This window comes from Pogona vitticeps, chromosome 3 (assembly GCF_051106095.1).
Source record: "Pogona vitticeps strain Pit_001003342236 chromosome 3, PviZW2.1, whole genome shotgun sequence".
Taxonomy (NCBI): Eukaryota; Metazoa; Chordata; class Lepidosauria; order Squamata; family Agamidae; genus Pogona; species Pogona vitticeps.
Genome location: NC_135785.1, coordinates 84,860,634 through 84,888,620, shown reverse-complemented (window position 1 = coordinate 84,888,620; position 27,987 = coordinate 84,860,634). Strand labels below are relative to the sequence as shown.

Here is a 27,987-nt window from a genome sequence, read left to right as displayed (position 1 = left end):
AAATCAGTTCCCAAAGCAGGGAACTGATCATCGTGAAGCAATTTTTCTCTATTAAAACATCCTTTTGCAATCGCAAAAGGGATCACAAAACTTCATCATTAAGCAATTTCCTTGTCAAACAAGGTAATCATCAAGCGGGGCACCACTGTTTTCTAATGTCCTAGGGGTGTGTTTTATCAACCAGAGCTTGGAAATAACACAATAGAATTAATACATTCATGTTGTAGTTTTTTAACAATGTCATAACAAGGGTTTGTAAAAATAATCCAAAATATGTAACAAGGTTATTTTCATGGATTAATAATTTCATTTATCAAAATCATATTCCCAAATGGGGACCTCTAGATGTCATCTCTGAACTTGTCACACCCAAGTGCATGTACACTTATGTCACTGAAGTATTGAAGACATACCCGTAATTTCAGTAAGTGATGCCTACAAATCTTGAAAAATTAGTCTGTACGCAGAGATCATACATATAATTGGGAGGCGAAATACTTTTGTATCCATTGGTTCTGCTTAAAAGTCAAGTGTAAATGAGCCAGTCATTAGTTGACAAATAATTACCTATAATCCCTCTCAGTGTTGTTTCTTTGACCAAGCACTGGTACAGAGAAAAAGAATTCACAAAACCTGCTTTAGAGATAAGGAAGCTTATCCCTGTCTTACTAGCTTTCATTTTATTTTCTTTACTTTGCTTTTCAATAGGCGTCCTCTTACAACTTTGCTAGTATTTAATAACACAACAGGTGGGCAAAACACATCCAGGTGGATGTCTTCCTTGCACATAATTATATTGTTATAGTAAATATGAAGACCGCCATATTCTAAAACCTAGTGTTTTTCAGCCTCAGATTCTTTTTTTTTTGCCTTAAACGTTTAATTGATCAGAAACAAACTTGAAATACCTGAGTCCTTATTTCCTCAACTCTTTGAAGAGAGGGCAAAAATACAACAAACCTTTTTTTATTATGAAAACACATCCAATAGGAAAGATGAAATCTTATTATCATTTCCTGAATTTCAGATCTTGTAGGTCTGTGTTGTTTACAATGCAGTGTGCTCTTACAGTGATCTCCACACAACAAACATAAGGAAGAGCCCTGCTGGATTAGACCATAGTCTTATTTGTGGACAAGAAGCTGCCAATAGAAACCAAAACTGACATATGAAAGCAATAGCCCTCTTCCACTCTTGTTGCCGCACAACTGATGTTCAGATGCATATTGCTTCTCATTTTGACAGTTATGCACAGCCAACATGACTAGCTGCCATTGAAAGTCTATATAGCCATAACCATATCTTAAAGAACTGAACATCAGTCTATAACAATACACTGTGTTAATTTATTCTTCCTTTTGGACCAAAGTTTAATTTCTACAATGTCTTCCATCAACCAGCCTCACTGGATGATTCTAGATTCTAATACTCAGAAAATGTATTTCTATTCACTTTGTTTGCCTTATCCATAATTTTACACACCCTATAATGGGGGCTCACATTACTTATGCTTAATATTTTTTTTAGAAAAATAGTTCTTATCCTTTTGTCTCTTGGTGTGTTTTTTCTTCTGTTTTATTAAAATGGGGACCAATGTATCACAAACCCCTGTACTACATAATTTTTGACCTATTCCTTAATTTAGCCACTATTGGACAAGAATATATTTAGCTTCTTTTCAAGTCCATAATTACTTTCTAACATGTTGGAGATACCTTATGATAAAATGAAAAGAAATACAAAACAGGCTTTTATTGCTGAATCTTCTTTGAATTTACAATGTTTATAGATAGTACGTATGAAATAAATAATATTCCTCATAGCGTTACAGACATACTTTTGGTAACTGAGGTGGTGGTGGAAACAACTCTCTGTGTCTGCAGAATTGGCCATGTCTTCCTGTTTGAAGCAGATCATGAATTGATACAGTAATTTTCATGCTGTCTGCCTAACTTGCATAACTATATCTGCTACTGTAAACATGGTGTCACTTTCAAATGTCAAATCAATGGCACTTACTATAGTAAACTGCCCACAGCTTTTCCTCTCATAACATTCTTGGAAATTCTATTACAGTTTATGATTCTTTTTTTAGTAAGTATTCTATGTTGGTGAACTTCAGCCTTCTTGCTATGTCCAGGGGTGTCTCTTCTTCCTGAAATAAAGATGTCAAATAAAGAACGGTAAAAGCAATTTAAAAGTGGGCTGGTTGCCAACTAGCAGTAAGTGGGGAAGTCTCTGGGTATTTTTTTTTAAACCAGGTTTACCCAATTTTCACCACTCGAAACTAAACAGTTACATGGTCACAAATTCATACATTTCTGAGATGGTGATATATTCCACAAAGGAAACAATATTTGTGTCATTATGTACACATTTGAAAATTATGAAAGAACAAACTGGCTATCGCTCTAGAATATACACTAACACACTTTAGTTGATGGATACACATATGCAAATGCATGCACCTATGAATAATGCAGTATGTATGAATTTCAGTGAATGGGAAAGGTTGGGTGTAATTGGAACAGAAGAAACTTGGCAGTGGAAGCAGGGGGGAACTCTTATTGGGGTTCTTATTGAGATTCTCAAAAATCACTCAGGGAAATCTGAGCGATTCCCACCCCCAGAGCCTGGAATGCGGCTTTTATTGCAGTAAAGGAAGATTTAGGGTTCCATTTAATTCCTTGGTGTGTAGGGAGTACACATTTCACAGAATCATAGAATTGTTGTAGGATTGGAAGGGACCTTGGAGGTCTTCTTGTCCAACCCCCTGCCCAAGGCAGGAGAATTCATACCATCCCGGACAGATGGATGTCCAATCTTTTCTTGAAAACCTCCAGCAATTGGAAACCCACAACATCAAGAGGCAAACTGTTCCACTGCTTAATGGCATTTGACAACCATTTTCACCAAAAAGAACTCCTTAGGTATAACTTGTTAACTTACATATTTTATTCAAGTGCTCTCCATCCCTAGTATCAATATGGAAACCAACCTTTACAAGTACTATGGTTATGAAAGGATAATGCAGGCCAAAAATGGCTGTTTTAAATGTAATTTAGGCTAGTGTGATCACAACCTTTGGTTCGGAAGTTTTGTTTCGGACAGTGCCTGAGAAGTTTTGTTTTGAATTGTGCCTAACTTTAACCCTTTTTGGTTTTAAAACAAATATAAATTCTAGGGAGTTTGGTGAGTCAACTCCTCTGTAAGTTCCGTTGATTCAAAGGGGCCTTGTGACTTGCTATGCTAAAGTAAGTCACAACTTGAATCGGCCCATTTGAATCAATTGAGCTTACAAAGGAGTTGACTCACCAAATTCCCATTGATTCAGTGGGTCTATTCTAGGGCAACCTATTATGCTAAGCAACAGGATTTCAGCCACTGATGTTTTGTTCAATGTTAAGATTTTCCTCAGTTGCCGAAGGTGGTAGCGGGAATGATGAACAATCAATATTTTCCATATCTTTTTCTTCCATGGGAGAAAAAAACACACACCCTGATAATCTCCTTTCTTTCATAAAAGAACTGTGTACAAAGAGACAGGTTCCCCTTTCACAACAGCTACAATAATTGAAACCATTAAATCAGAAAATGAACGAAACCTTTCCCACTCGCGGCTGTCCTGAGTGGCGGCCGTGGCTCAGGAAAAGGAGCAAGAAGTGTTGTGTGGAGCAGGAAACAAAAAGGCAGGATGGAGCTAAAGCCAGCTGGAACAGTAGCAGCCACAGTGCCACTGCGGGCTGGGCAAAAAACAAAGAAAAGTTTCCAGGTTGCTCCTGATTGGTTTGGTTGGTGTCTCAGGGACCCTCAGGCCACCACAATGCACACTTCAGGAAGTTCAGCATTAAATGATCCAGCCTAGCCAAACTATGGAAAAACTATGCCTGTTTTAATGATAACTTCCTTACCTTGTCTCTTATGGAAGGATTGGCTCCTGCTTCAACTAACAAAGGAATAATGTTCTGGTTCTTCATTTCACAGGCATAGTGGAGTGCTGTTCTTCCTGACTAGAAAGAACAAAAAAAACATGCAATCTTCAAGCATAAATCCTAATATTCTTCTTCCTTCTAGAAGAAAAGGAAAGTGTGGCCCATAGAAACTTTGTAGTTGAAGCATACTTAACATAATTTGGTCTACTACTTCATAAAACTTTCTCTGTTCATGCTGTCTGCAGTGGACTGTTAAAATAGGAATGCATTTAAGTGGCCTTTTCAACTTACACAGAAAATTCTTAATTCTACATTTCCCGATTGCTGTCCTTATTCCCTGAATTCTTGAAAACACGATTCCCTCCTATTTGTGGGGATGATGGAAGGGTTGAGGCCACAGGCTCCCTAGGTTTTGAGTTGTCTAGGACAGGATGAGGCACAACTCATCCTGTCTTAGCCAACTTGAAAGTTAGGGAGCCTTTATCACCAACCCTTTCCATAATCCCCTTAAAATACAGCTCCTTTCCTCTACAGATATGTTTTCCATGGAAAAGAAGTGCTACACCCCCCCCCTCAAATGTTGGCTAAAACAAGAGTGAGCAGTGCCTGAATAGGGCCAGTCTTTTTTCCCTCCGCATACTACAAAACTGCAATGAAGAGAACAAATGTTAAAAAGAGACAGACTACTTGCATGATTTCTCTTGCATGCTTTCTGTACTGAGAGTGGAATTTGCAAAAATAGTGAATTTCCCCCTGCATCATGTTAGTACTCATGACACCCAACAAAGGCTTGCCCTCTTGATTTTAAATGTTAAGGTTTGTTATCCCCTTACTTTGGCTTTTCCATTGTCTTGTCTGAGCTAATGATGCTCATGCTTATAGCTCTGTGAATTGGGATTCCTTCCTGCATTCTCAGACAGTACAGAAAAGGAGGCAAGTTATTTCCCTCACCTGTCAACATTTGAAAAAACTGGGAATCTGAGCTACTGAACCTTGCCTCTGCTCTCCATGCAAAGCAAGGAAGAAGCACAGTCAGTACCCAGGCAAGTAGAGACTCTAAGGGACAATGTCTCATTTTGGAAACTTAGGAACCAACCCACTCAGTTTTGCACAGGGTAAAATTTAGTGCATCATTTTTACCATTGTTTTATTCAATAAACTTTTCCCCCCTTTTATACAAATGCTTGTTTGACTCTCAGTTATCCTTGAATCTAAAGTAGTAGGGAACTAAGTGGATCCATTTTTATTAATTTTTATTTCAGTGAAATAGGAAAAGGATCTGGTTTACATGGCCTCAGTCTTTCCCCAGGGTTTTTAAAAAGGGCCATTCACGGTGTCCTTGTATGACTAGCAGTTGCAGCTTTTCTGTATGATTGTGTAGTGCTGTGCCTGCAACAGTTCACAAGAGGTCTGTGAGTTTTGGATGAGTGAGAAACTTGTTGGAGTCACATTTCACAAAAATAAGAGGCATTTCCCACCTGCAAGCTTTCAGAAAACATTAACTCATTGGGTTTCTGTAAGCTCTTTTTTCACCTGTTTTCATTATTCAGAAGAAAAATGGTGCATGAAATCATGCATAAACTTGCAAATGGCCCACAATGAAAAATCCATAGTGTGCACAAACATGTTTTGAAGGTATGGACAAATTAGTAAAATTCAAAATAAAATAAATGAGTACAACTGAAAATGTTTACAGGAACACATACAAATTTCTGAGCTGGGAGGACAATCTTACCATTCACTGGAAAATGAACGATTCAAAAATAATGAGAATAATAGATTCCTGCATAGAGAATGCACATGGATTTTCTTTCCTGACCAACATTGCTGTGAATCATGCTGTGTCATTACATAGTGACTCCCCAGGCCCATTCTTTAAAAGGTTTGAAACATAACCAACATCCTGCTCCTGAGTAGAATAGCTATCTGTTTTATATATAGTGAATGAAAGGAAAAGACAAGAGCCCACGTGACAACCTTTTTAAAGAATAAGGGCTCCTGCTGTTTTAAAAATGAACTTTGCAAGAAGCCCAAAAATGTTCACAACATTTTCCACCCGCTTTGCTGGACCAATAGTTGAAGGTGGACCAATAGTTGGAGAATGAGTTGAGAATAGAGATGGAGGAGCAGGACCTTTAATGAGGGTCTGGCACCCAGGGCTGGACTGTCCACTCATGTGTCCGGTGGCGTCAGCGGACCCACTTATCCTTCCAATCACACTGTTCTCTTCCTGTTTGGCTGGCCACTTGGCAGCCGTCCAGGGAGACTCATCCTCCCTTCCCCTGCCTGGAGTGGCCAGCCAATTGGGAAGAGAGCAGCACTTTGGGTGTGATGGGAAGGATGAGCGGGGCTGCCAGACACATAAGGGGACGGTCTGGCCCCATGGCTGGACTCTCGTTAATTCCAGCTGTGCAGGGATATTCATATATGAATACAAATGCCCCTATTTCTAGTTGAGAACAGATGTAAGCAGCATAATTTGCACAGGTTTCCTGACCCCTCCAGTGACTTTGCTGTTCTCCCCAACTCGTATTCTTGATATTTGGAACTGCCCCCCAGAACACCTTCCTTATCAATATCTAAATTACTTCTTTCATATCCTTCCTCAAACCACACACCTGTTTTGAAGCCATTTCCACAGTCCCTATTTCCATGTCCTAAGGTAACTAAGCATGTATAACTAAAATAATGAATACTCTTCCTCGTGTTTACATTTACCTCCATTCCCTTCCCCTGTTTCAGACAACGGTCTATCTAACTAAGAACACCGACAGAACTGTAGAACCCTTTATAACCATGCACATAAGAGGAAAACTTACATTATCTGTAGCATTAACGTCTACACCAGCTCTAAGTAACATCTTGATGAGGTTTTCATTTTGTTTACTTTTGGATACCTGTTTATCAGATGAGAGACAAATGGAACATCACCAGAAATACATTTATGAAAGGTTCAACGTTGGCAAAGCTGTTAATCTATGTGGTCAGATAATGAAGTAGTGGTGTGGCACTATTTTAACATTGTATGTACGTTCCCTCTTTCTGTGTTTTTCTTTATGCTTTCTAGTATTAACTAAGGTCGGGGGGAAAGTTGCTTCATGAATCTGATCTGCAGCCTCACAGTTAAATACAATGCACAGTTACACTAAACCTTGGCATTACCATTTTTACATCCTGACATAGATATCTTTCAATGATTTTTGTGGAATCTAGATTTAAAGCACATTCTACATTGCATGTTCAAAATTTCAGCACATAAAGTGCTTCCACATGATATTTCCATGTACTTGCCTAGATGCTAGGAAGCTGTGGTTGGCTGTGTTACTTTCTAGGTTGCACAGCTATTATGGAAAACACACATGTTCAGCTGTTGCACACAACAATCATGCAAGACTAGCAGATTGGCTCTCAAGAATATGATTGGGCCCTGGCAAAGGTAAGACATTCTTTTCCATGTCAACTGATCTTTGTGTGAACTCAATAGTTAAGAAACTCAAAACAGTGCTTTCTGTATTGATTAATCTGAAAACCAATCAGTATATGCTATGAAGTAATTATGTAGTGGAGTCAATTTTGCCTTTCCTACTTCCTAAAGGAACATACAATTGTATCAGGATAAAGGAGGTTCCTGTGAAAGATGGGCCTTTCAAGTTTCTAAAATTACAAAACAGGTTCATACAGTAGAGAAAGAAAAATTAGCATGTACAAATTAAACTTTCTTTTTTATCAGATTCAAATTATACATTAGAAATAGCATGTCACTAGAAGGAGGAATTCCTAAAGTGGTGAAAGACATTTATCATAGTATGAGTTTTCTTGCAGCCCGGACTTGCCAATGCCATTGCTTTGTATTGTCATCAGCTTCTATCCCAATCTTCCTCACCTAACTGGATCCATATGAACTTACCATAAGCAGATACCCAATGAGCATCACTGGCATTAAGAGGATAATGAGCAAGTAGTCAAGGAAGCCAAATCGTTTTTTGACTGCATAATGCAAACATGTTCGTTCTTTCTAGAAAAAAAGCAGAAGAGCTGCAATTATTATAAAGCAGAATTTTAATTTCGTTATTTTATACATATTAAGCATAATTGGGTCAAGATTTCCCCACTTTCCCCTAAGAAGGGGAGTTTGGCACCAAGACAGCTGTCTTGAAATCACAAAGCAGTACGGCAGGATCTGAGACATCTGGTTATTATGGGTTGAGGCTAGTGCTGAAGAGCCTAAGGAGGACTATCATCCTGCTTGGTTCACTCTCAGCTCATGGTATTGCTATTGTGTCATTGCATAGAAGAGAAAAAGAGAGAGGTCCACATTTAATGCATAAATAGATATTGTGCAATATTTGTAGGAATAGTTACTTGATGGCTTGATTTAACACTTGTCTGTAGCCCATCAGTCCCTTTCTTTTGATACCACCCTCCTGGTGATCCTTGACTTTCCTTCTTTTTCTTTTATCGGTGTAGAGGTCATGTAGTGCTAAACTAATGTATCAATGCAGTGATAGAGAAGGCGATCTAGTGGTAAACTTGGTAGTTATGTGAAAAAAGATTGTTAAATACTTAAGGATGACTAGAGAGAAAGATTGCAGGGTGGGTGGTCCCGCTGTTCCAAAGCATCACGCCCCAGCTTAATACATCATCATAACACCACCCAGAGTCATGGCCCCTCATCCTTTTGCAGAATGGAACAATCACATAAGGGAATCATCTGGATCGTTCCATGTCTTTAAAAAGTAGGGGCCCTCAGCAGCAGGAGAAAAGCATCCAAATCAGAAGCAAAAAGGGGATGGGCTGATCTGCATTGGCCTTTGTGTCATGTGAGCATTGAAAAATACTTGGAATTCACCCATGCTAATTATGAAGCAAATCCCAAAGTGTTTGTCAATCTACTCACAGCCTGAGTTACATGTTAATAGAGAGGTCTCAGGCATGAGAAGCTTTCTGTGGATAAATGCAGACACACACAGGGGTACAGAGAAGACATTTGAGCTTGGATCAAATAATTAGACAAGGGGACACTATTTCCGCAATGGCAGATACAGTATTTAATATCTAATAAAACTTGAGGAAGTTTTAAACCCTTCAATTGGTGCACAGCTTCTTTTCTCAAGCCAGTCACTTGAAGATTACTTACAGTCTATAGACACAAGAGCTCAGCAAATCTGCAAAACAGTGGCTAATGTGGGAACAGAGATGTTAATCTAGTCATGGCTAGTATATCCTATTGCCCAAATGCAGAGAAGAAGGGCAACTGCATAAGCGCTCCCCCAGCTTTGTCAGGCTTCCTTTTGCAAAACCAGTTGTATGATCAATCTTCCAACCACCACAAGAACAGGCATGATAGGGAGCCTGCTGGAGTTAAGGAGGGATACATACTTTCAGGACTGCCCTTCCACTCCATGTTCAGGTAATAAGATAGTATTGGCCCATGCAATGAAAAGGGCATGCCTTCTGTGAAAATGAAAATTTTTCCTTCTCTCCTGGATATTATTTGTTCATTCACATCCATTTGCAGAGCCCAATACAAGTTTTAAAAACAGCAGAGCTTTTAAAAAATACAACAAAGAAATGCAACAAATCATAATATTGAAACAGTGGCTGAAATTCTGTTGCTCAGTGGAGTAAATTGCAGTAGAGTAGGTCCATTGAATCCATAAGGATTTGATGAGTCAACTCTTCTGTAAATTCCACTGATTCAATGGGCATACTCAGGCTGACGTACTAAGCAAAATAACAGGATTTCAGCCACAATTAAATAATCAGACCAAAACAAATGCACAATTCATTAAGTTTACAACCATTTAAACCCAACTTAAACCATTTGAAAACATTCTGACAATGACAGCAAAATAGTAATATGTGCCATTAATATCTCATGCCAAAGATCTTTTAAAATAAAAATACTGTTCTCTGAAAGGACAGCAGGGAAAGGGCTAGCCTGGCCTCCCTTAGAGGGGAGTTCCATAGCCACCGAGAAATCAAACCCTGAATTTATTTCACATGAAAGTCACGGCTATGTGACTGGGCGTTGTTGCATACCTTATTTTTGATGTTGACATCAGCATTCATTTTCAGAAGGTAACTGGCTATTCTGTTGTGTCCCTGTTTGCAGGCACATATTAATGGTGTATCTCCCCCAAAACTGTCCTGGATGTTCAAATAATTGATATCTTCCTGTAGAAGGAGCTGAACTTCATTGAGGTCATTGTTATAAGCTGCTTGACAGATGGGCTGAGGAAGAAAGAAAGAGATGAAGACTTTGTTTCCGTTTTGTTTGTTTGTTTTAAGGCTTTGGCTTGTGTGATGACTGGATGATTCCTGATCAAAACATAGTGGGCTTTCAGTTTACAGAAGCCGGGTCACTATTTTACCACACATTCGGATCCCTCACAAATGTATCTCTGTCACTTTTTGCAGCTTGGCGTCAGCATACAGGGCTCAGTAGGTATCTGGGCGGACTCTGAGGAGTACTTCACAACCAAATGAAAGCTGTCACTACAAGTCCAGAGGTCATGTAAAGTAGCCCCCATGATGCTTGCAGAGTTCATTATGCCACATTTGTTGCTTGCAGACTTCCATTTAAGTTGCGATAGAAAGATTTCAACTTTACACAATTTTTTTTCCTGGGTGAAGGGTTAAATACAATAGTTTTAATTGGGACATTTCTTGGACTGTGGTCATTTCCCATCTTTACAGTTATCCAGGGGCAAGCAACTTCATGCTATGAAGAGCTACATTGCTGCCCACAACCCTGGAAACCCTGCATCTTTTTATACATTGCTGCTGAAACCTGGTATGAACAGCAGCAATTCTGTGGTATAGAACAGTGGTCCCCAACCTTGGGCCTCCAGATGTTCTTGGACTTCAACTCCCAGAAATCCTGGTCAGCAGAGGTGGTGGTGAAGGCTTCTGGAAGTTGTAGTCCAAGAACATCTAGAGGCCCAAGGTTGGGGACCACTGGTGTAGAAGGACCATCCTCCCACATCATTGAGGGGGACAAAGACTTGCCGCTCCCCTGCCTGTCTCTAGGGAACACAACAGCAAGGATAGGAAACACCATGTTTTCACCAACATCAAGGGTGCATTCTGTAGTTGCTATATGGGGCCTAAAATGGAGGGAGGTGCTTTAGGGCCACATGCCGTCCACAGAATGACTGCCGGTCATATCTGCCTCTCTCTTTTTGGCTATAATTTAGCTTGTGAATACAAATAAATGGGAGTTTCAGAAATAAAAGTGATGTCAGCAATGGCAATGAGGAGCTGCTTTTGCAGATTCTGGAATGTCTCCAAATGTGTGTGCTGGCTGTGAAGAAACTGGGGGAACATGGAACATTAACTCCATGTTCAGGCCTCTTTGTCAGTACCTGGGAATGGCTGGCAGGGAATGTAAAAGACCGTGATTACTCAGTAAGGAGAAGGGAGTGATTCTTGCAGTTTATGTCTTGGGAGAGAGGCCTTCAAGGTCCAGTCAGCTTGTTCTCTGTTACTGTGCTAATTGGAGAATGACTTTAGCTGTGTGAAGGGAGGGGCAGAAAGCGTCCTTGTCTTTTTGAATTTTCAAGGGAACTCAAAGCCTGATTGGTCTGGGAAGGTCCAGAATGTGACGTTTAATATATAAAAAGGACTTCAGAAGTTATTTTGGTTGGCTTAGCTTATCCCTCAGGAGATGCTATGCTGAGTTGCTGTCCTGTTATGTTGCACTCTGTATATGCTTCAGAACTATGCTGATGCTATGCTAATATGTATTAAATAGATTAGCTAAGCTTTGTTATTCTCTGATGTATTTTCTTAATTGCTTCAGCTTTTGTCTCAGATGGCTCTTGTTCCAACAGTTCTTTGAACCCTTTCTGAAACTTTGTAAGGAAATTGCAAAATTATCATATGATAACTGATTTCCTCCCATTGCTTATAGCCATATTTTGTAATATGGAAAACACTTAAAAGAGCACCTGAAATCAGATGGAGAAAGGCTCCCTAAGTACAAAAGGCATAACATGGCCCAAAAAGTCTCACTGAGGGTTTGGATCTGTGATTCTAGCTTTATATTACTGTAGTTATGTATTTGATGAATATATATATTACTTATATATTTGAGGGACGTGGTGGCGCTGTGGGCTAAACCGCAGAAGCCTGTGCTACAGGGTCAGAAGACCAGCAGTCGTAAGATCGAATCCACGCGACGGAGTGAGCTCCCGTCGCTTGTCCCAGCTCCCGCCAACCTAGCAGTTTGAAAGCATGCAAATGCAAGTAGATAAATAGGGACCACCTAAGTGGGAAGGTAACGGTGTTCTGTGTCTAAGTCACACTGGCCATGTGACCACAGAAGATTGTCTTTGGACAAAATGCTGGCTGTATGGCTTGGAAACGGGGATGAGCATCGCCCCCTAGAGTCGAACACGACTGGACAAAAATTGTCAAGGGAAACCTTTACCTTTACCTATATATTTGAGGAATATATGTGCTGATTCTTCAGTACATATAGTTTTGTTAAATGCCATAGATAAATGGAATACTGTAATATAAAGCCAGTTTGATAGATTCACTGCAATCAAATTTGTATTTTTATTATTTATGTATGGAATCATTTAATGACCTCATGTCCTTAAATCTGCCTAATTCTGCCTGATTCAGGTGTCTGCCAGCTCTCTATCAGACTTTGAAAACAAAGCAAATAAAAGCTTCTGGGAGGAAGCATTCAATTTAATATATAACAGTGGATATTCAATTCAAATATTAATTTTGCCCCCACTTTCCCGGCCTCTCTAGGGAACTGAGAAAATAATTACTTTGCCAGTATCCTGAAGTGGCTGTCTTATTAAGCTATTTCACAATAATGGCAAAGGCTGCTGTAGACCAAATAGGGTTGTTTGAGGTCAATGTGCCATTTGGATGCAAGGATAGCACCAAATGGCATACCAGATTTCCTACCACGTCGGTTTAGCCCAATCCAGCCTGCTCTAGTTGATTGATTGATTGATTGATTGATTGATTGATTGATTGATTGATTGATTGATTGATTGCCCATCTGGCAGCCAAGGCCACTCCAGGCAGTTTACAACAAGTAACGTAAAACAAGGTAACAAAATAGCAAACAACATAAACACATAGGAGCAAAAATCAAAAATCATAAAGTGCAGTGAGGATAAAATTACAATACAATAAATACAATTAAAAGCATCGAAAAATATTTTTTAAATGGAGCACGGCAGTGTGATAGAAGTTATATTATTGGGCACTATTGTATCAGAGTGTAGTTTGTTCAGGGAGGTAAAGGTAAAGGTTCCCCTTGACAATTTTTGTCCAGTCGTGTTCGACTCTAGGGGGCGGTGCTCAACCCCGTTTCCAAGCCATAGAGCCAGCGTTTTGTCCGAAGACAATCTTCCGTGGTCACATGGTCAGTGCGACTTTAGCCCACAGCGCCACCACGTCCCTGTTCAGGGAAGGCCTGTCTAAATACCCAGGTTTTTAGTAGCTTTTTGAATGTGCCCAATGAAGGGGCCAGGTGGACTTCGGGCGGAAGAGAGTTCCATAACCGTGGCGCTACTCCTGAGAAGGCCTGATTCCTCATGGTTGTTTTCCAGGCCTCTCTCGGGGTCAGAACTCTCAACTGCCCTTCCTGAAATGATCTTATAGATGGTGAGACTTAACTGGAAGGAAGAGCTCGGCCAGATAAGACAAGCCCTTACAAGTCTACCTTCTGTGTAAGAGGAAAACAGGAGATAGTATTAAGACTGCAATTACAGTTTAAATCCACACTGTGGTGGTAGTAGATTAACTGCAGCCTGGAGACAACACCATCTACTGTCTGAAACACTATTGATTGGTTGGTTGGTTGGTTGGTTTGAAATATTTTTAAACCACCTTTCTCCTTTAAAAGGACCCGAGATGGCTTACAACAATTAAAAGACAGTATTTAATTTTGTAACAATGAATGCATAATACTAAAAAAATCAGTGATACAATACCAAAAAACAAGCAACACCAAAAGACAGTAAGGTAAAGCAATCCATTTTAAAAAAAACCCTCAACAGCCATTCTCTCAGGGAAAGCTTGTCTGAAGAGAAAGGTCTTTGCCAGATTGTGGAAGGACAGCAGAGATGGGACTAGTCTGGCCTCCTGTAGGAGGGAGTTCCAGAGCCTGGGAGAAGCAACAGAGAAGGCCCTTTCCCACGTCCGGACCAAATGCACCTGTGAATGCCCAATACAGTTAGAGTATAGGGAAGATCTATGTAATTTAATGTTCATTTGATATGTAAGAAGAAACTTACAGATATGAGAATGATTGGGATCTTTATGAGTTTAGCATGAATCTGTTTCATCTTGTCCTTTATAGGCAACAAAGCATGACTTAACTGATGGCAGGAAACGAATTAAGAAGGTGGCAAAAATGCCTATATTCAGGTAGACTGGATGGAAAAACCACTGGAGGCCATTATTCAAGTACAATGTGATTTATTTATTGCTTTTCTGTTCACCTGGGCTTCCAAAGCAAAGCACAGTAAAAGCAAGCAAAATCTTTAGAAACAGATTGAAAACAAATTTAAAAGACATTGTAAAAACTAGTTTTAAAGACCAAAGGTCTTATTTAATAATATATTTTTTGGCTTCCTGCCAGAAGCTCAACAGAGAAAGAGCTCAACCATCCGCATTGTAGAGTGGCTGCTACAGAGAAAATCTTGTCTTGCGTATTCACCAGCCATCCTCCTAGCATCGCACGGCGGCAAGCACAGAGCAAGTGCTGAAGTTCTCAAATTCAGGGTGCCCTCATACAGGTGTTTCATCTATTCAGGGTATCTGATCATCTTTCAGTGATCAGAAATTAATGACTTCCAAAAGGTCCTGTCACTACAGTCCTACTCATATCTTGTTGGCTTTGGGTTTCCTTTATTAAGTCAATCCATCTCATTTTATGTCTTCTTCTCTTCCTACCTTGAACTTTTCCAGACATTCTTTTCTTCCCTGGTGAGTCTTCTCTGAAAAGGATACAGACTCACAATGGAGTAATAGTAGGATAATGAGAAAGATGCATAGAGCACACATCATACAAGTACATTGTGCATGCACATACAGATGCTACTTGGTCCCAGTGTTTTCATGTTAGAACAGCTCCAGACATTTAACACTGAAACATTCTATATCTATTCTTAGATATATCTAGAACTCTTTTTCCACCAGTGGGAACAGCTCCATTGGATGCCGCTGTCAAGCTCTGTTCAGGCATTTCGACCCTAGGTATTGTTAATGTGTAACTCTACCCTCATCCCTCCTCAATTGCTATTTCCATTGTTCTTTTTCTGTGAGAGTGCACATCCTGAAGGAGAAAGGCTCTTCTATCTGTGGAGGTTCCTTAGGCAATTCCAAACCCTTGTTCTGGGGGCATCCTGAGATTCTGCCGTTTGCCCAAGGCCACACAGGCCGGCTCTTCTCCCTGGAGGCACATCAGGGAATTGAAATCTTAACCTCTGGCTCTGCAGCCATATACTTAAATCACTGACCTATCTAGTCAGATATCTAATATAGAGGGTTTTCATCAACTCCCATGATAAACTGTTTGGCCAGAATCCTATTCATGTACACATAAGGTTTGTGTAACTTGTTGTGGCTAATTGCAAATAACTGAAAAGGAGCTCAGGCACATCTTAATCATATGCCCAATTGGCACCTCATCAATAAGCTGTGCCCCCTGGCACCTTGTCAATTAGCTGTGGCAGAATACACAACCTGTCAACAAACACCAATAGGATTCCAGTCAATAGGTTTAACCAATTAATTGGCATCAGCATTACTCATATAACTCTTTGTTTCAACCATTAAATTGTTTATTATCTCTCATGAATTGGAGATAGATGAATTAGCCTTACAGAGAAAAATATACAGAATTATGAGTAATCAAAAACCCAGAGCTAGTTTGTCAAATACACTTCTAAGTTCGTCAAATACATTTCTAATTTGTTTTTTGTTTTTCAGAAATAAACATATTTCTGAAAAACTAGAGTGAAAGAGATAAAGCATCTAAGCAACAACAATCAATATGTTATTAAACATACAGCAAGGACTTTCATCCTTTTACCTTCTGTGAGACCAAGAAAAATTATGGAATCAGGCTGAACTTCACCTAAATAATTCCCCAATACACTAAATCCAGATATTGGCAACTCTGCCCTTGTTCTGTCCTGAGGCCTGGAACTGATTCACTCATGTGCTTTTCTCTTTCTTGTAACACAAGAGCTCAGGATCACCCAATGAAGCCAAATATATGAGCTTCTTAAAAAGGCTAGTATTTCTTCATATACTGCTTAAAACTAGTAAGGCATGTACAATGTAGCAACAGTTCCCAAACTGGTCACCTTTAAAAGGGGATCAGACAAATTAATGAAAGACAAAGCTACCAGTTACTTAATAGTTAATAATTATATGCTGTCAAGTCATTTCTGCCTTGTGGCAAGCCTTTTCACTAGACTGTATATTATCACAATAATAGAGGCATATGAGTGTTAGTTGCTAGGCAACTTGAGTAGGGGATTCAAAGAGGTACAGATATTCTATTTCAACATGAATAACAAAAATAAAGACAAGAGTTATGGCGCCTTCAGGACAGATCCAGGATGTGATCCCACAGAGAAATAGATTACAATTTGGACTACCTGTGGAGTGGTCCAGTGTGATCAAATTCCCAGCAATCATACGATGCACAGGGCACACATTCCATACCAACCCTGATTTGTGCCAAAGATGGATCTTTCCTGTCCAGCTGTAGGCCTTCTCCTTTTGGGGTTCAGACTACAGCGGTTCCCTAGCATACAGGATGGTTGCTTTAAGAGATCCTGTTTCCATAATTGTGTCCCTTCCCGATGTGATCTGGCATGAGCCTGTGCATCCATATGATCACACCCTTATTTCAGTGGATGACACCTGGAGCGTTTTAGTGAAGCCACACAGGTTGTACACACAGAGGACACAGCTAGAGGGGTGAGGGTAGGGACCACACACAGTATACATCACCTGAAAGCTGTAGGCCAGCTTAAAGAGTGCAGAACAGGCCCTATTTATTTATTTATTTATTTATTTATTTATTTATTTATTTATTTATTTATTTATTTATTTATTTATTTATTTATTTATTTGCTGCCCATCTACTCTGGGCGGTTTACATAAAGCATAAAAAATAAATTAAAGGTAAAATCTGAGGTAATCCGAATTGAAGTTCATATGAACAACAACAAAACAAAAAAGAAAGAAAGAAAGAAAGAATGAATGAAAGAAAGAAAGAAAGAAAGAAAAAGAAAGAAAGAAAGAAAGAAAGAAAGAAAGAAAGAAAGAAAGAAAGAAAGAAAGAAAGAAAGAAAGAAAGAACAGCTCTAGAGGGTGGGGGTGTTGTCCCTCCGCACAGTCCATCATTGGCTGAAGAAACAACTGATTCTCTGAGCCTTACAGTAGGGGCAGTTCTGTCATTCCTGCCTCTCCTTCACGGCATCTGTACATTAATAATGATAGTGTATCATCAAGTTAGTTCTGACTTTCTGCAACCCTTTCTAGGCTTTTCTAGTTACACAGTACTCAGAAATAATTTACCATTCCCTTCTTCTGGGGGATATTCTTCGACTGAGCAGCTCTGCCCAACCTCTATTTGCAGGAGGCACAGTGGGGAATTTAACTCCCAACATCTGACTGCACAATCAGATACTCAAGTCACTTGGCAGTCCAGCCAGATACTTTTGCATTAGCACACTGCATATGTATTACCTGTCTCCAGATATACAGTATATCACAGAAGTGAATACACCCCCTCACATTTCACGAATGTTTTAGTATATCTTTTCATGTGACAACACTGAAGAAATGACACTTGGCTACAATGTAAAGCAGTTAAGTATACAGCTTGTATAACAGTGTAAATGTGCTGTCCCCTCAAAATAACACAACACACAGCCATTAATGTCTAAACCACTGGCAACAAAAGTAAGTACTGTACACCCCTAAGTGACAATATCCACGTTGGGCACAAAGTGTCAATATTTTGTGTGGCCACCATTATTTTCCAGCACTGCCTTAACCCTCTTGGGCATAGAGTTCACCAGAGCTTCACAGACTGCCACTGGAGTCCTCTTCCACTCTTCCATGATGACATCACAGAGGTGGTGGATGTTAGAGACCTTGTGCACCTCCACCTTCCATTTCAGGATGCTCCATAGATGCTCAATAGGGTTTAGGTCTGGAGACATGCTTGGCCGGTCCATCACCTTTACCCTCAGCTTCTTTAGCAAGGCAGTGGTCATTTTGGAGGTGTGTTTGGGGTGGTTATCATGTTGGAATACTGCCCTGCGGTCCAGTCTCCAAAGGGAAGGGATTATGCTCTGCTTCAATACGTCACAGCACATGTTGGCTTTCATGGTTCCCTCAATGAACTGTAGCTCCCCAGTGCCAGCAGCACTCCTGGCGCCCCAGACCATGACACTCCCACCACCATGCTTGACTGTAGGCACGACACACTTGTCTTTGTACTCCTCACCTGGTTGCCGCCACACATGCTTGACACCATTTGAACCAAATAAATTTATCTTGGTCTCACTGGACCACATGAGCACGGGCACTCAGCTTCTTTGGTTGACCATGGCAAGGCCTGCTCTGAGTGGAACCTGTCCTGTTAAACCACTGTATGGTCTTGGCCACCGTGCTGCAGCTCAGTTTCAGGGTTTTGGCAATCGGCTTATAGCCTAGCCCTAGGCCATCTTGATGTAGAGCAACAATTCATTTTTTTCACATCCTCAGACAGTTCATTACCATGAGGTGCCATGTGGAACTTCCAGTGACCAGTCTAACATAGTGAAAGCACTAACACCTGCTCCCCCTTCACACCTGAGACTTGTGACACTAATGGGTCTCACGACACCAGGGAGGGAAAACAGCTACTTGGGCCCAATTTGGACATTGTCACTTAGGGGTGTACTCACTTTTGTTGCCAGCGGTTTAGACATTAATGGCTGTGTGTTGCGTTATTTTGCTGTGTTATACAAGCTGTATGCTCAATGCTTCACATTGTAGCCAAGTGTAATTTCTTCAGTGTTGTCACATAAAAATATATACAGTACTAAAATACTGTATTTATGAAATGTGAAGGAGTGTACTCACTTCTGTGGTATGCTGTATGTTGTGGTGTCCCATGCTTTTTTAGGAAGCAATAGGAATGAAAGGCCTAAGGTCTTTGTGACAGGGGAAAGACCTCATCCATGTATCTCCTGCCTTCCCACTGTCTTCCCTCTGATCTGTGGAATAAAAGTGAGCAATATGCTGACACAAAACAATTAACATTGTGAATAAATTGATACAAAATAAAATGTTTACTACTTAGTAACAGGATGCTTAAAGGGCTTTCAATTGAAATACAAACAAACCATGAATAGTGTGTTGTTGTTTCAACTGATTTATCTCCCCATACTGCTAAAGCATCCTTTGGGCAGTTTACAACGCCACTATACAAACAACGATCATTATGCAAACAACATTGCTCCCCAATGAGTTGACTACTTGGAAGGGTGGAAGGGATGAGTGAACTTTGAGTCGACTGCCTGAATTTTGGAACTGAACTCAGATTAGGAGCAAAGTCTTGATTGCAGTACTGCAGTTTAACCACAGTGTCATGAATTGCTATTTGCTGTGATTACTTTTCATACCTTAAAGTTATGAGCACATACTAGATCCACGAATGTCCTTCTGCCAATAGCAGAAAGAATCTTTGTAATGGGAAATTCTATGGCATATGCTGTATTTTTAATACTCACTGTAGTGTTCCATTAAGTCAGAACTGACTTATAGCAACCCTAACAGGGCTTTCCAGGTATGTGAAATTTACGAAGTGATTTTACCAGTTCCACAGCCCCAGTCGGTTTCCATGGATGAGCTGAGATTCAAACCCAGGTCTCCTGAGACTGTCATTCTATCCACTACCCCACCCTGGGCATCTCAATACACACTGCAGATCTTTGCATTTCAATAAGAAGGGGAGCGTCAAGCAAACAGTGACTCGACTAAAATGACAGAAGTCCAAATCACTTTCTGAAATGGAATGCAGTCCGACCAGACACCTTTATAGGCTTATTTGTGTGCAGGTACAACAGACCTGTTTCCCTTCCAATTCACTTTTGGCTAGCATTCCCATTTCCCTACGAGTTGTTCAGTTTACATGGTGGCCTTACAAATGAAAGAACAGCTGTTGTTTTTCTGAGCAATATAATAGTGCCATGCTGAAAAACAGCAAATGTCCATAAATATGTTATTCTGTAAGTTTTTAAATAAATGAATGCAACTGGATTTGGCAAAAAGAAAAAGAAAAAGAAAGAAAGAAAGAAAGAAAGAAAGAAAGAAAGAAAGAAAGAAAGAAAGAAAGAAAGAAAGAAAGAAAGAAAGAAAGAAAGAAAGAAAGAAAGAGTTCCCGAACAGCTCTACTCCTGTTTGGGGCAGTTGTCATCCAGCCATGCCTCTCACTGGGATTACAAACCATAATAAGCTCAGCTACATTAACACACATGCACTTGTCCAACTGACGCTCAATATTATCTCCCTCCTTTGGGCCACTGAGCATGAGCGGTCTTCACTAGGATGTTTGGGAAAGGGACATTATTTTCCTTTCCAGAATGTTTTCCATTTCAGTATCCCTTGGGCTTCACCCAAATAAACCAATATGTCCCCATTTCCTTCTCAGCTTCTTGGTCTGCACTACTGTTCTAGCTACTGTACTTCAAACTCACTTGAAATCACTGTTGAAGGATCCAATTTGTACACATTATACAAAGATTTATACACAGAGGTTCACAGCTGTTTAAAAGATAGAATTGACTGCACGTGTGTTTTTCTTTGCAATGGTGGACATTATACGGCCACATTATCTCAGAAACCAGCTCCTAAGATTCAGGACTTGCAAATACTGTATTATTGTTGCAGAATATAATTCCCAGAATCTCTTTGCCTAACACTAGCTGCCATGCTAATGAGGAAATTGTGGGAACTGCAACCCCCCACTCTTTTCTTAACTGAAAGACCTGGTGGAGAGTGAAATCAATCATCATAATTGTCTCTTTCAATTACAAATACCAGACAAAACACCTCAGCTGAAGACTCTTTGGGGGAGAATACAGAATTCAAATGTTCCAGGTGCCATGAAACATATTTCTCCAAACAGTTCTCCTTCACACCTATCATTCAAGTTTCAGTGTGGGGAAAAAAAACCCACATATTATTGCCATGTTCAAAGTACAAAGTGTAAAATCTCATTAATGTGTTTGAAGGATATGTTTCAAAGGCTTCAGAACAAGTGCTGAGCAACTTCTCTGTACAGTATATTAATAGCAAACAGCAGTTGGTAGCAGTCTAGGAAATGGCTACATACCTGTGAATATAATATCCCCATTGTTGTCCTTTGATTTGTTGCTGGGATCCTTCGCTCCTAGCCGGACGGGCAGGCACTTGACTTTATCTTGCCCTTCTACAGGTTTAAAATGTGATTACGCTCTAATCAGCAAAACCCTTGCTTCGAACGCTCTGAACAGCAAACAGACTCAAGGATTGTACACTTCCAACTAGTACTGTACTTCCTATGTTTGCTCTGTGTCCTGTCTTAATCAGACAGGCTAGAAACCAATGGCATGCTCAGAAGCCCAGCCCAATGAGACAGAGGTGAGTGTCGGTTTACTAAAACAGCTCGCCATCACTTAGTACAAGTTGCAACAAAGAGAGGGTTGCCTCACACTTGTCAGTTTAGCAACACAAAGGGGAGGTTACCTTAAAAAGGAAGTTGTGGAAACTACGGGGAGATCTCCCTGTCCAGTTTTCTAAAATGTCCCCATAGAAAGAGTGACACTGGCAAAAGGAGTGATATGGTTAAAAACTAGCAATATCATAATTATTATGTTACTATTTAGATAGCATACTGGGAGTGTTGGAATATAAGATTTGTTTTAAAAAAAAACCACCACCACCCCTCTCCCCCTGAACTTGGCAATTGCAAAGTATTCTCTTAATCCTGACTACTGTAGAAATGGGATGTGTTGCCCTTTCACCGCCAGGGTCTTGCTTTCAGCTTCCTCCCCCCACATAGTACCTTGTTAACTGTTGAAAGCAATTTCAGATTGACAGTTCTGCATGAGTCACCCATTTCGGCGGCTCAGTTTTACTGTGGGACTGGCAGAATGCGATAACGCCTCAGTAATGCCACAGAAAGTTTCTAGAGTTGTGGAACTGGTTCAGCAGTCCAACCTTTATTCCCTCCCTCATGCTAGCTCTCAGGTTTTTGATAGATTTCTCTCTTGAGCCTGTGAAGAGCCTTTGTCTCCCAAAGCTGCATCAGTTAAGGCAGTTCCTACCCTTCCTGGCTTAAATGACAGTTGATGCTTTAACCTTGTGAAAGGTTTCAGAGTTTGTTTTTTGTTTGTTTGTTTTTTTGAAAACACCACATTGTACAGCTCCCCAAGTGAACTGCTATTGTGCTCTCTCCCTGTATACTCTGGTGGGTATGTTGTGCTTCAGACTGTGATCATGTGCTTCACAAGTGTCCATCATCTGAGGAAGGGCACGCCCTCTTTCCAGCCACATCTTCATTTGTATTTCTGGTTACACCTGTTTCTCCCACTACAACACCAGTGCCTTGCCAAAATCTTGTTATTTCCTGTTCAATTTGAGTACACTCATGTATCCCCAGTTGCTGTTGTTTTCACTTATACCGCCGCATAGTGCTTAGAGCACTCTCTGGGCAGTTTACAAATTATTTATGCAAAGAACACTTTGAGGTGGTTACCTGAACCAGTCATGCTCAAATCCAGGTTGTAAGCAGAGATTTGACTGCAATGCTGCAGTATAGCCAAGGAGCTCCCAGTACAAGCTTACTTGTATTCTCTCTCTCTTTTCTCACTGACTGCATGTGTCATCAAGGCAGCATTACAGTAAAATGGTATGAAAACTGAGGCAGACCCTTGGCATATGGCTGAAGACCCTCCAGTATAGGTCCTAATGATATATTTGACTTCTTTTGTGTCTACCATGATGACCTGATGCAAAGAGCAACACGGCATAATCATGAATTATCACAGTCCTCTCACAAACATATACACAGACTATGAGACAGCGCTGGCACAAAAGAAGCAAGTGTATCAGGTGGCACATGACACATATAGGCGTGGGGAGACACTTGCTGCGTGCCTTAGCGTGTCCACGTAGGAGTGGGAGACATCACAACAAGGTGCAACAAGATGTCAGAACAAAGAAGGGGGCAGGCAGAAAGAGGAGGGGCATGCTGTAAGTTGAGGTAGGAACTGCAAGGGAAAGAAATTAGCACATAGTGGGAAGCAGTGTCATGACAACCAGCATCTGTTTTCCTTCAGAAACTGGAGAGGCACTGTTCAGCTGCAAGATTAAAGCATCTCATTGGACACATGAGAAACAGCAGGCTTCCTAGCACAGCACAACTCTGAAAGGAGTAGTTCCCTAATCATTATTTGAAAGTTGGTAACATTCACCCCTTATCCAGCCAAGCCAATCAGCAGGTGTGCCTGGCCTTGACAACAGAATCACCACTACTGTCTGGTCTGTATAGCCTGGACTGACCCAGTCATTAGGGAATATGAGACAGTTGGCTCAGACAACTGATGCAAGTTTTAGGCGAGGCTGGCACATTGTTATTTATTATTGTTATAGGTTTGTTGACGGGGAGAAGTAAGGTTTTTTTAATACCTTAGTAGCAAAATAGCTTGGAGGGCCTTGGATGCTGTATACCTTGATGACGGCAGAGAGTGCCATTTGCTGCTATGACTCAGATAACAAAAGGCCTTGGGCTGACCCAGTATCCAGCTGTAACAGTGGTGTTATAGCAGGAGGTGGTGTGGCTCAATATGCATCACATTTGTTGGTATGTGAAATTAATGCAGTGGTCCTGTAGCCACTGTATTCCTTGCCATTTTCTTTCTTGTGAAGTAGAACATACTGTAGATTGAATGTTTCAATGTGTACACCATTGCTTATTTTCCATATTTGTTGGGATATCCTTATTAGGATTTTGACAATTCAATCTCTGTAGCTTAAAATAGTTATCTCAGTATCCCACCTATTCCTGATAACTTGCTTCTTCCAGGTGCTCTGAGAACAGATTTCACTTCATTTTCCAAAATTGCAGGTTCTTCATCACAGGATTATTCTTAAAAGATATCTGTCATTTTTCTACCTCTTCTGTATAATCCTTCAGGATAGCGTTTCTCCCTTCTCATTATTTCATTTTGGTCTGATAGTACATTTTCTTTACATTACAATCCTATTAACCAAAGAACAGATGTAGGTTATAGCAAGGGTTCTGTGCTAAGATACAAGATTTATCTCTCTCCCCCTCAAATATACAGTGCTATATTGTCAAGTTTATCCTAGCTTTTCCCGAAGACCACAAACATTGCCAATATTTAAGTACACTGTGCTCCTGTAGCCCACTTCTAAAGGTCTTAGGGCCTTTCCTGCCTCCTCCTCAGACCTTGGAAAGGTGCACACACCTTTGCCCTCCCTTCCCTTGAGTAATCCCCCAGACACACTTTGGCTAATGTTTCAGACTCCAGCCCTCCTCCCAAAGCTTCTTCTGAAAGGCACAATATGCCCAATAAGCATAGTATCATCTGTCTGGGCCATTCAAGCCCTTAAAAATCATTCGTTTTGGAAATAAGAAGTGACATCTCGTTTCTAAAAAAAAGACTACAGCTGGCATATTACCCAGCTGGCTGGGTTTTCATTCTGATTTTAGGCCTGCCACCCAATGCACATTTAGACCACCAGCTGGTCCAGATTCCAAGTTTTTATTATTATTTTTAAAGTAATTATCTAACCTTTATTATAGTGAAGACATAAGGAAAAGCATGGAGATAACTATTAGGTCAACAGTTGTTTAAAAATGTTCTGGATAGCTCATTGGCTTAGGTTTTTGTCTGTGGAGCCAGAGGTTGGGAGTTCAGTTCCCCACTGTTCCTCCCTGACACGGGATGGACTCAATGCCCCATCCATAGGGTCCCTTCCAGCTCCGCAGTTCAAAGATGATGATGATGATGATGATGATTAAAGAAATGAGCCTTTCCTTGTGATTAGCCAATAAATGAAGGATCCACAGTTTGATATGGGGGGAGGGGGTCTTACAGATTTATAAACAACAACTCAGCTTTTCCCAGTTCAAGGCCAATGTTGCAATTCTGGAAAAGCCTGGCCTTCAGTGAATTGCAGGCAACTGAAATCCGTTTCAAGAGCTGCCTGCAAGTAATGCATAGAAAGCAAGTAAACCTTAGCAATAAAGCCAAGAGAATGAATTAAATTACGACAGGCCTAAGGTACTCATAGAAAATAAGATGAAACTGCTAGTACCTGAACAAAATGTTAGCTTTTAAGATATCATGGGTTCTGTTGTTCATGCTTGCACCAAATATGACAGAGCAATACAGTAATATGCATAGGATATAGTATTTCTGTACTGCAGCTCATTTGTTGGCTGGGGGACTTATATATCTGCTTCTCTCCAGGGCCTCCCATATTTCACAATACAGTGGTGCTTTGCTTAGTGACATTAATCCGTTCGGGGAAAAAAGTCGCTAAGCGATTTCATTGCTAAGTTATTTTAAAAAGCCCATAGAAACGCATTAAAATGCGTTTAGTGCGTTCCTATGGGCTTAAAAACTTACCTTTCAGTGAAAATCCTCCATAGCGCCGCTATTTTCGCTGCCTCTTAAGCGAGGCAAAACAGGGGGTGGCCATTTTGTTTTTCTGACGGCCATTTTGAAACTGCCGATCAGCTGTTAAAAAGGGGTCGCTTTGCCATGATCGCTTCCCCGTGATCATCGCAAAGTGAAATTTCCCCATAGGGACCATTGCTAAGCGATCGCTTTTGCAATGGCAAAAAGTCCATCACTAAGCTGACATGGCTGATTTGTACTTGCCATGGGCTGGGCTTTTCTTTTCAGCTGGAAGGAAACCTGAGTAGTGTTCACAGCAATAACAGTGAACTCTCCCATACCCCATTTGTATGATAGTTCCCACCAAGCATTAAAGGAAAAGTGAGAAAAATTCCCTAGTAACTACGTAATAGAAAAATTAATGTGGTCAAGAAGATGCCTGCAGAGCACTATAAATCTTGTGAATGCGCTCTTGTTCCAGCACTTCCTCTTGATAGCTAGAGATGCTGCAACTTGGAACATTTTTACTGTTTTTTTAAAATCATTAACGAAACTGGCAGTCACTCCAAGCCTATTTGTCAGTTAAAATCACAACTTGAGCTGCAGAACCTGGAGTTTTCAAAAATAATTTCATTAACCTTCTCTTTCCAGTATCGGTTCTGGCTCTGGGGGCTTGACTCTTGAGACTACCCACTACACTTACCGATTTTCTAGAAACTATTAGTTTTATTTTCCAGCAAACTTATGCAAATCCTCTTTTGCTTCCTTGAACTCTAGGTTCTTCCTCTGAGCCCTTACATTCTCCCCTCTCCTCCAAATGACCCCCAAATACAATTACTAAAGGCCATGCACTTTCCAGGAGCTGATATCTAGATTAAATAGACCCTTCAGCCATAGTCTGGAGCATTTCCAATTCACTCATGAAGGTTCAGGAAGCCCCGCATTCACTTCAGCAAACTCTTGACTTGCATTATGAAAGTCTCAGATGTGGTTGATTTGCTGAAGACCTGATAGTTTAGTTGAACCAGTCACACCCATTCCCAGATGAAATGGGGGAAAAAGTCAACCTGACTTTTTAAAAAATCTATTATCGATGTGGGCTTATTGCCCACTTTCAGAAATATTTTGGCCATGCCCCCATTTTAAATCACCCAGGTGAGATATTCACAAATTATAAGTGTTATGTTTTAATACATTCTATTAATTTATTGAAATATCTTTTGTTATGCTTATGGATATTAGGTTGGTATATAACAAAATCAAAACTAGCCATACAAGATAAACTGTAACCCCTCTCCCCAAAACCTGCAATATGGCTGAGGAGAGATTTGGCTCAGGCACTACTGTAGGTCTGCAGAGCTTGAAACCAATCATGAAGTTGGTTTGTTGCAAATTAGATTAACAGAGCATTATCTTTTGGCTTCACCACAGAGCTTCACATGGAGGTCGGTTGGTTGTTGTTGTTTTAATTCAGCAGTTGGCAAGAGATTGAAGGGATTACAGTTCACCAAATAAGTGGAAAAACATGTAGTTCTAAATCCCATTTATTGCTGTGAAACATCCGACAAAAAGTAAATTTAGAACAAAAGCCTTATCCTGTAGCCTGATCTAAGCTTACATAGAAGTAAATCCCATCTATTTCAGGTATAACCATGCTTAAGATTGCATCCTTATAGCATACAGTGGTGCCTCAACTTACGAACATCCCTACCTACGAACATTTTGACTTCAACTTGCGACTGGAGCTTCCACTTAGGAACACAAAAAGGCAGGGGAAAAGGGTGGGAAATTCAAATAGCTAACTGTAGGTTATAAGATCATGGCACTGGTCCCATCACCTCCTGGCAAATAGAAGGGGAAGATATGGATGGCAGTGACAGATTTCACTTTCTTGGGCTCCATGATCACTGCAGATGGTGACAGCAGCCACGAAATTAAAAGATGCCTGCTTCTTGGGAGGAAAGCGATGACAAACCTCGATAGCATCTTAAAAAGCAGAGACATCACCTTGCCAACAAAAGTCCAAATAGTCAAAGCTATGGTTTTCCCTGTAGTGATGTACGGAAGTGAAAGCTGGACCATAAAGAAAGCTGATCGCCGAAGAATGTATGCTTTTGAATTGTGGTGTTGGAGGAGGCTCTTGAGAGTCCCCTGGACTGCAAGGAGAACAAACCTATCCATTTTAAAGGAAATCAAACCTGAGTGCTCACTGGAAGGACAGATCCTGAAGCTGAGGCTCCAATACTTTGGCCATCTCATGAGAAGAGAAGACTCCCTGGAAAAGATGATGTTGGGAAAGTGTGAAGGCAGGAGGAGAAGGGGACGACAGAGGATGAGATGGTTGGACAGTGTCATCGAAGCTACATCATGTG

At 40.5% G+C, this 27,987-nt stretch overlaps 1 protein-coding gene across 1 annotated transcript; it reads right to left on the bottom strand.

The window, feature by feature from the left end:
• Positions 1-1,737: 1,737 nt before the first annotated feature.
• On the bottom strand, positions 1,738-27,987 carry ANKRD22 (ankyrin repeat domain 22). Its single transcript, XM_020801269.3, has 6 exons — positions 21,319-27,987; positions 9,975-10,166; positions 7,840-7,947; positions 6,752-6,829; positions 3,912-4,010; positions 1,738-2,155 (listed from the first exon to the last, which is right to left on the bottom strand). Exons 1-6 carry the CDS (start codon positions 21,337-21,339, stop codon positions 2,078-2,080), a joined length of 576 nt encoding a protein of 191 aa, XP_020656928.2. The 5' UTR covers positions 21,340-27,987; the 3' UTR covers positions 1,738-2,077.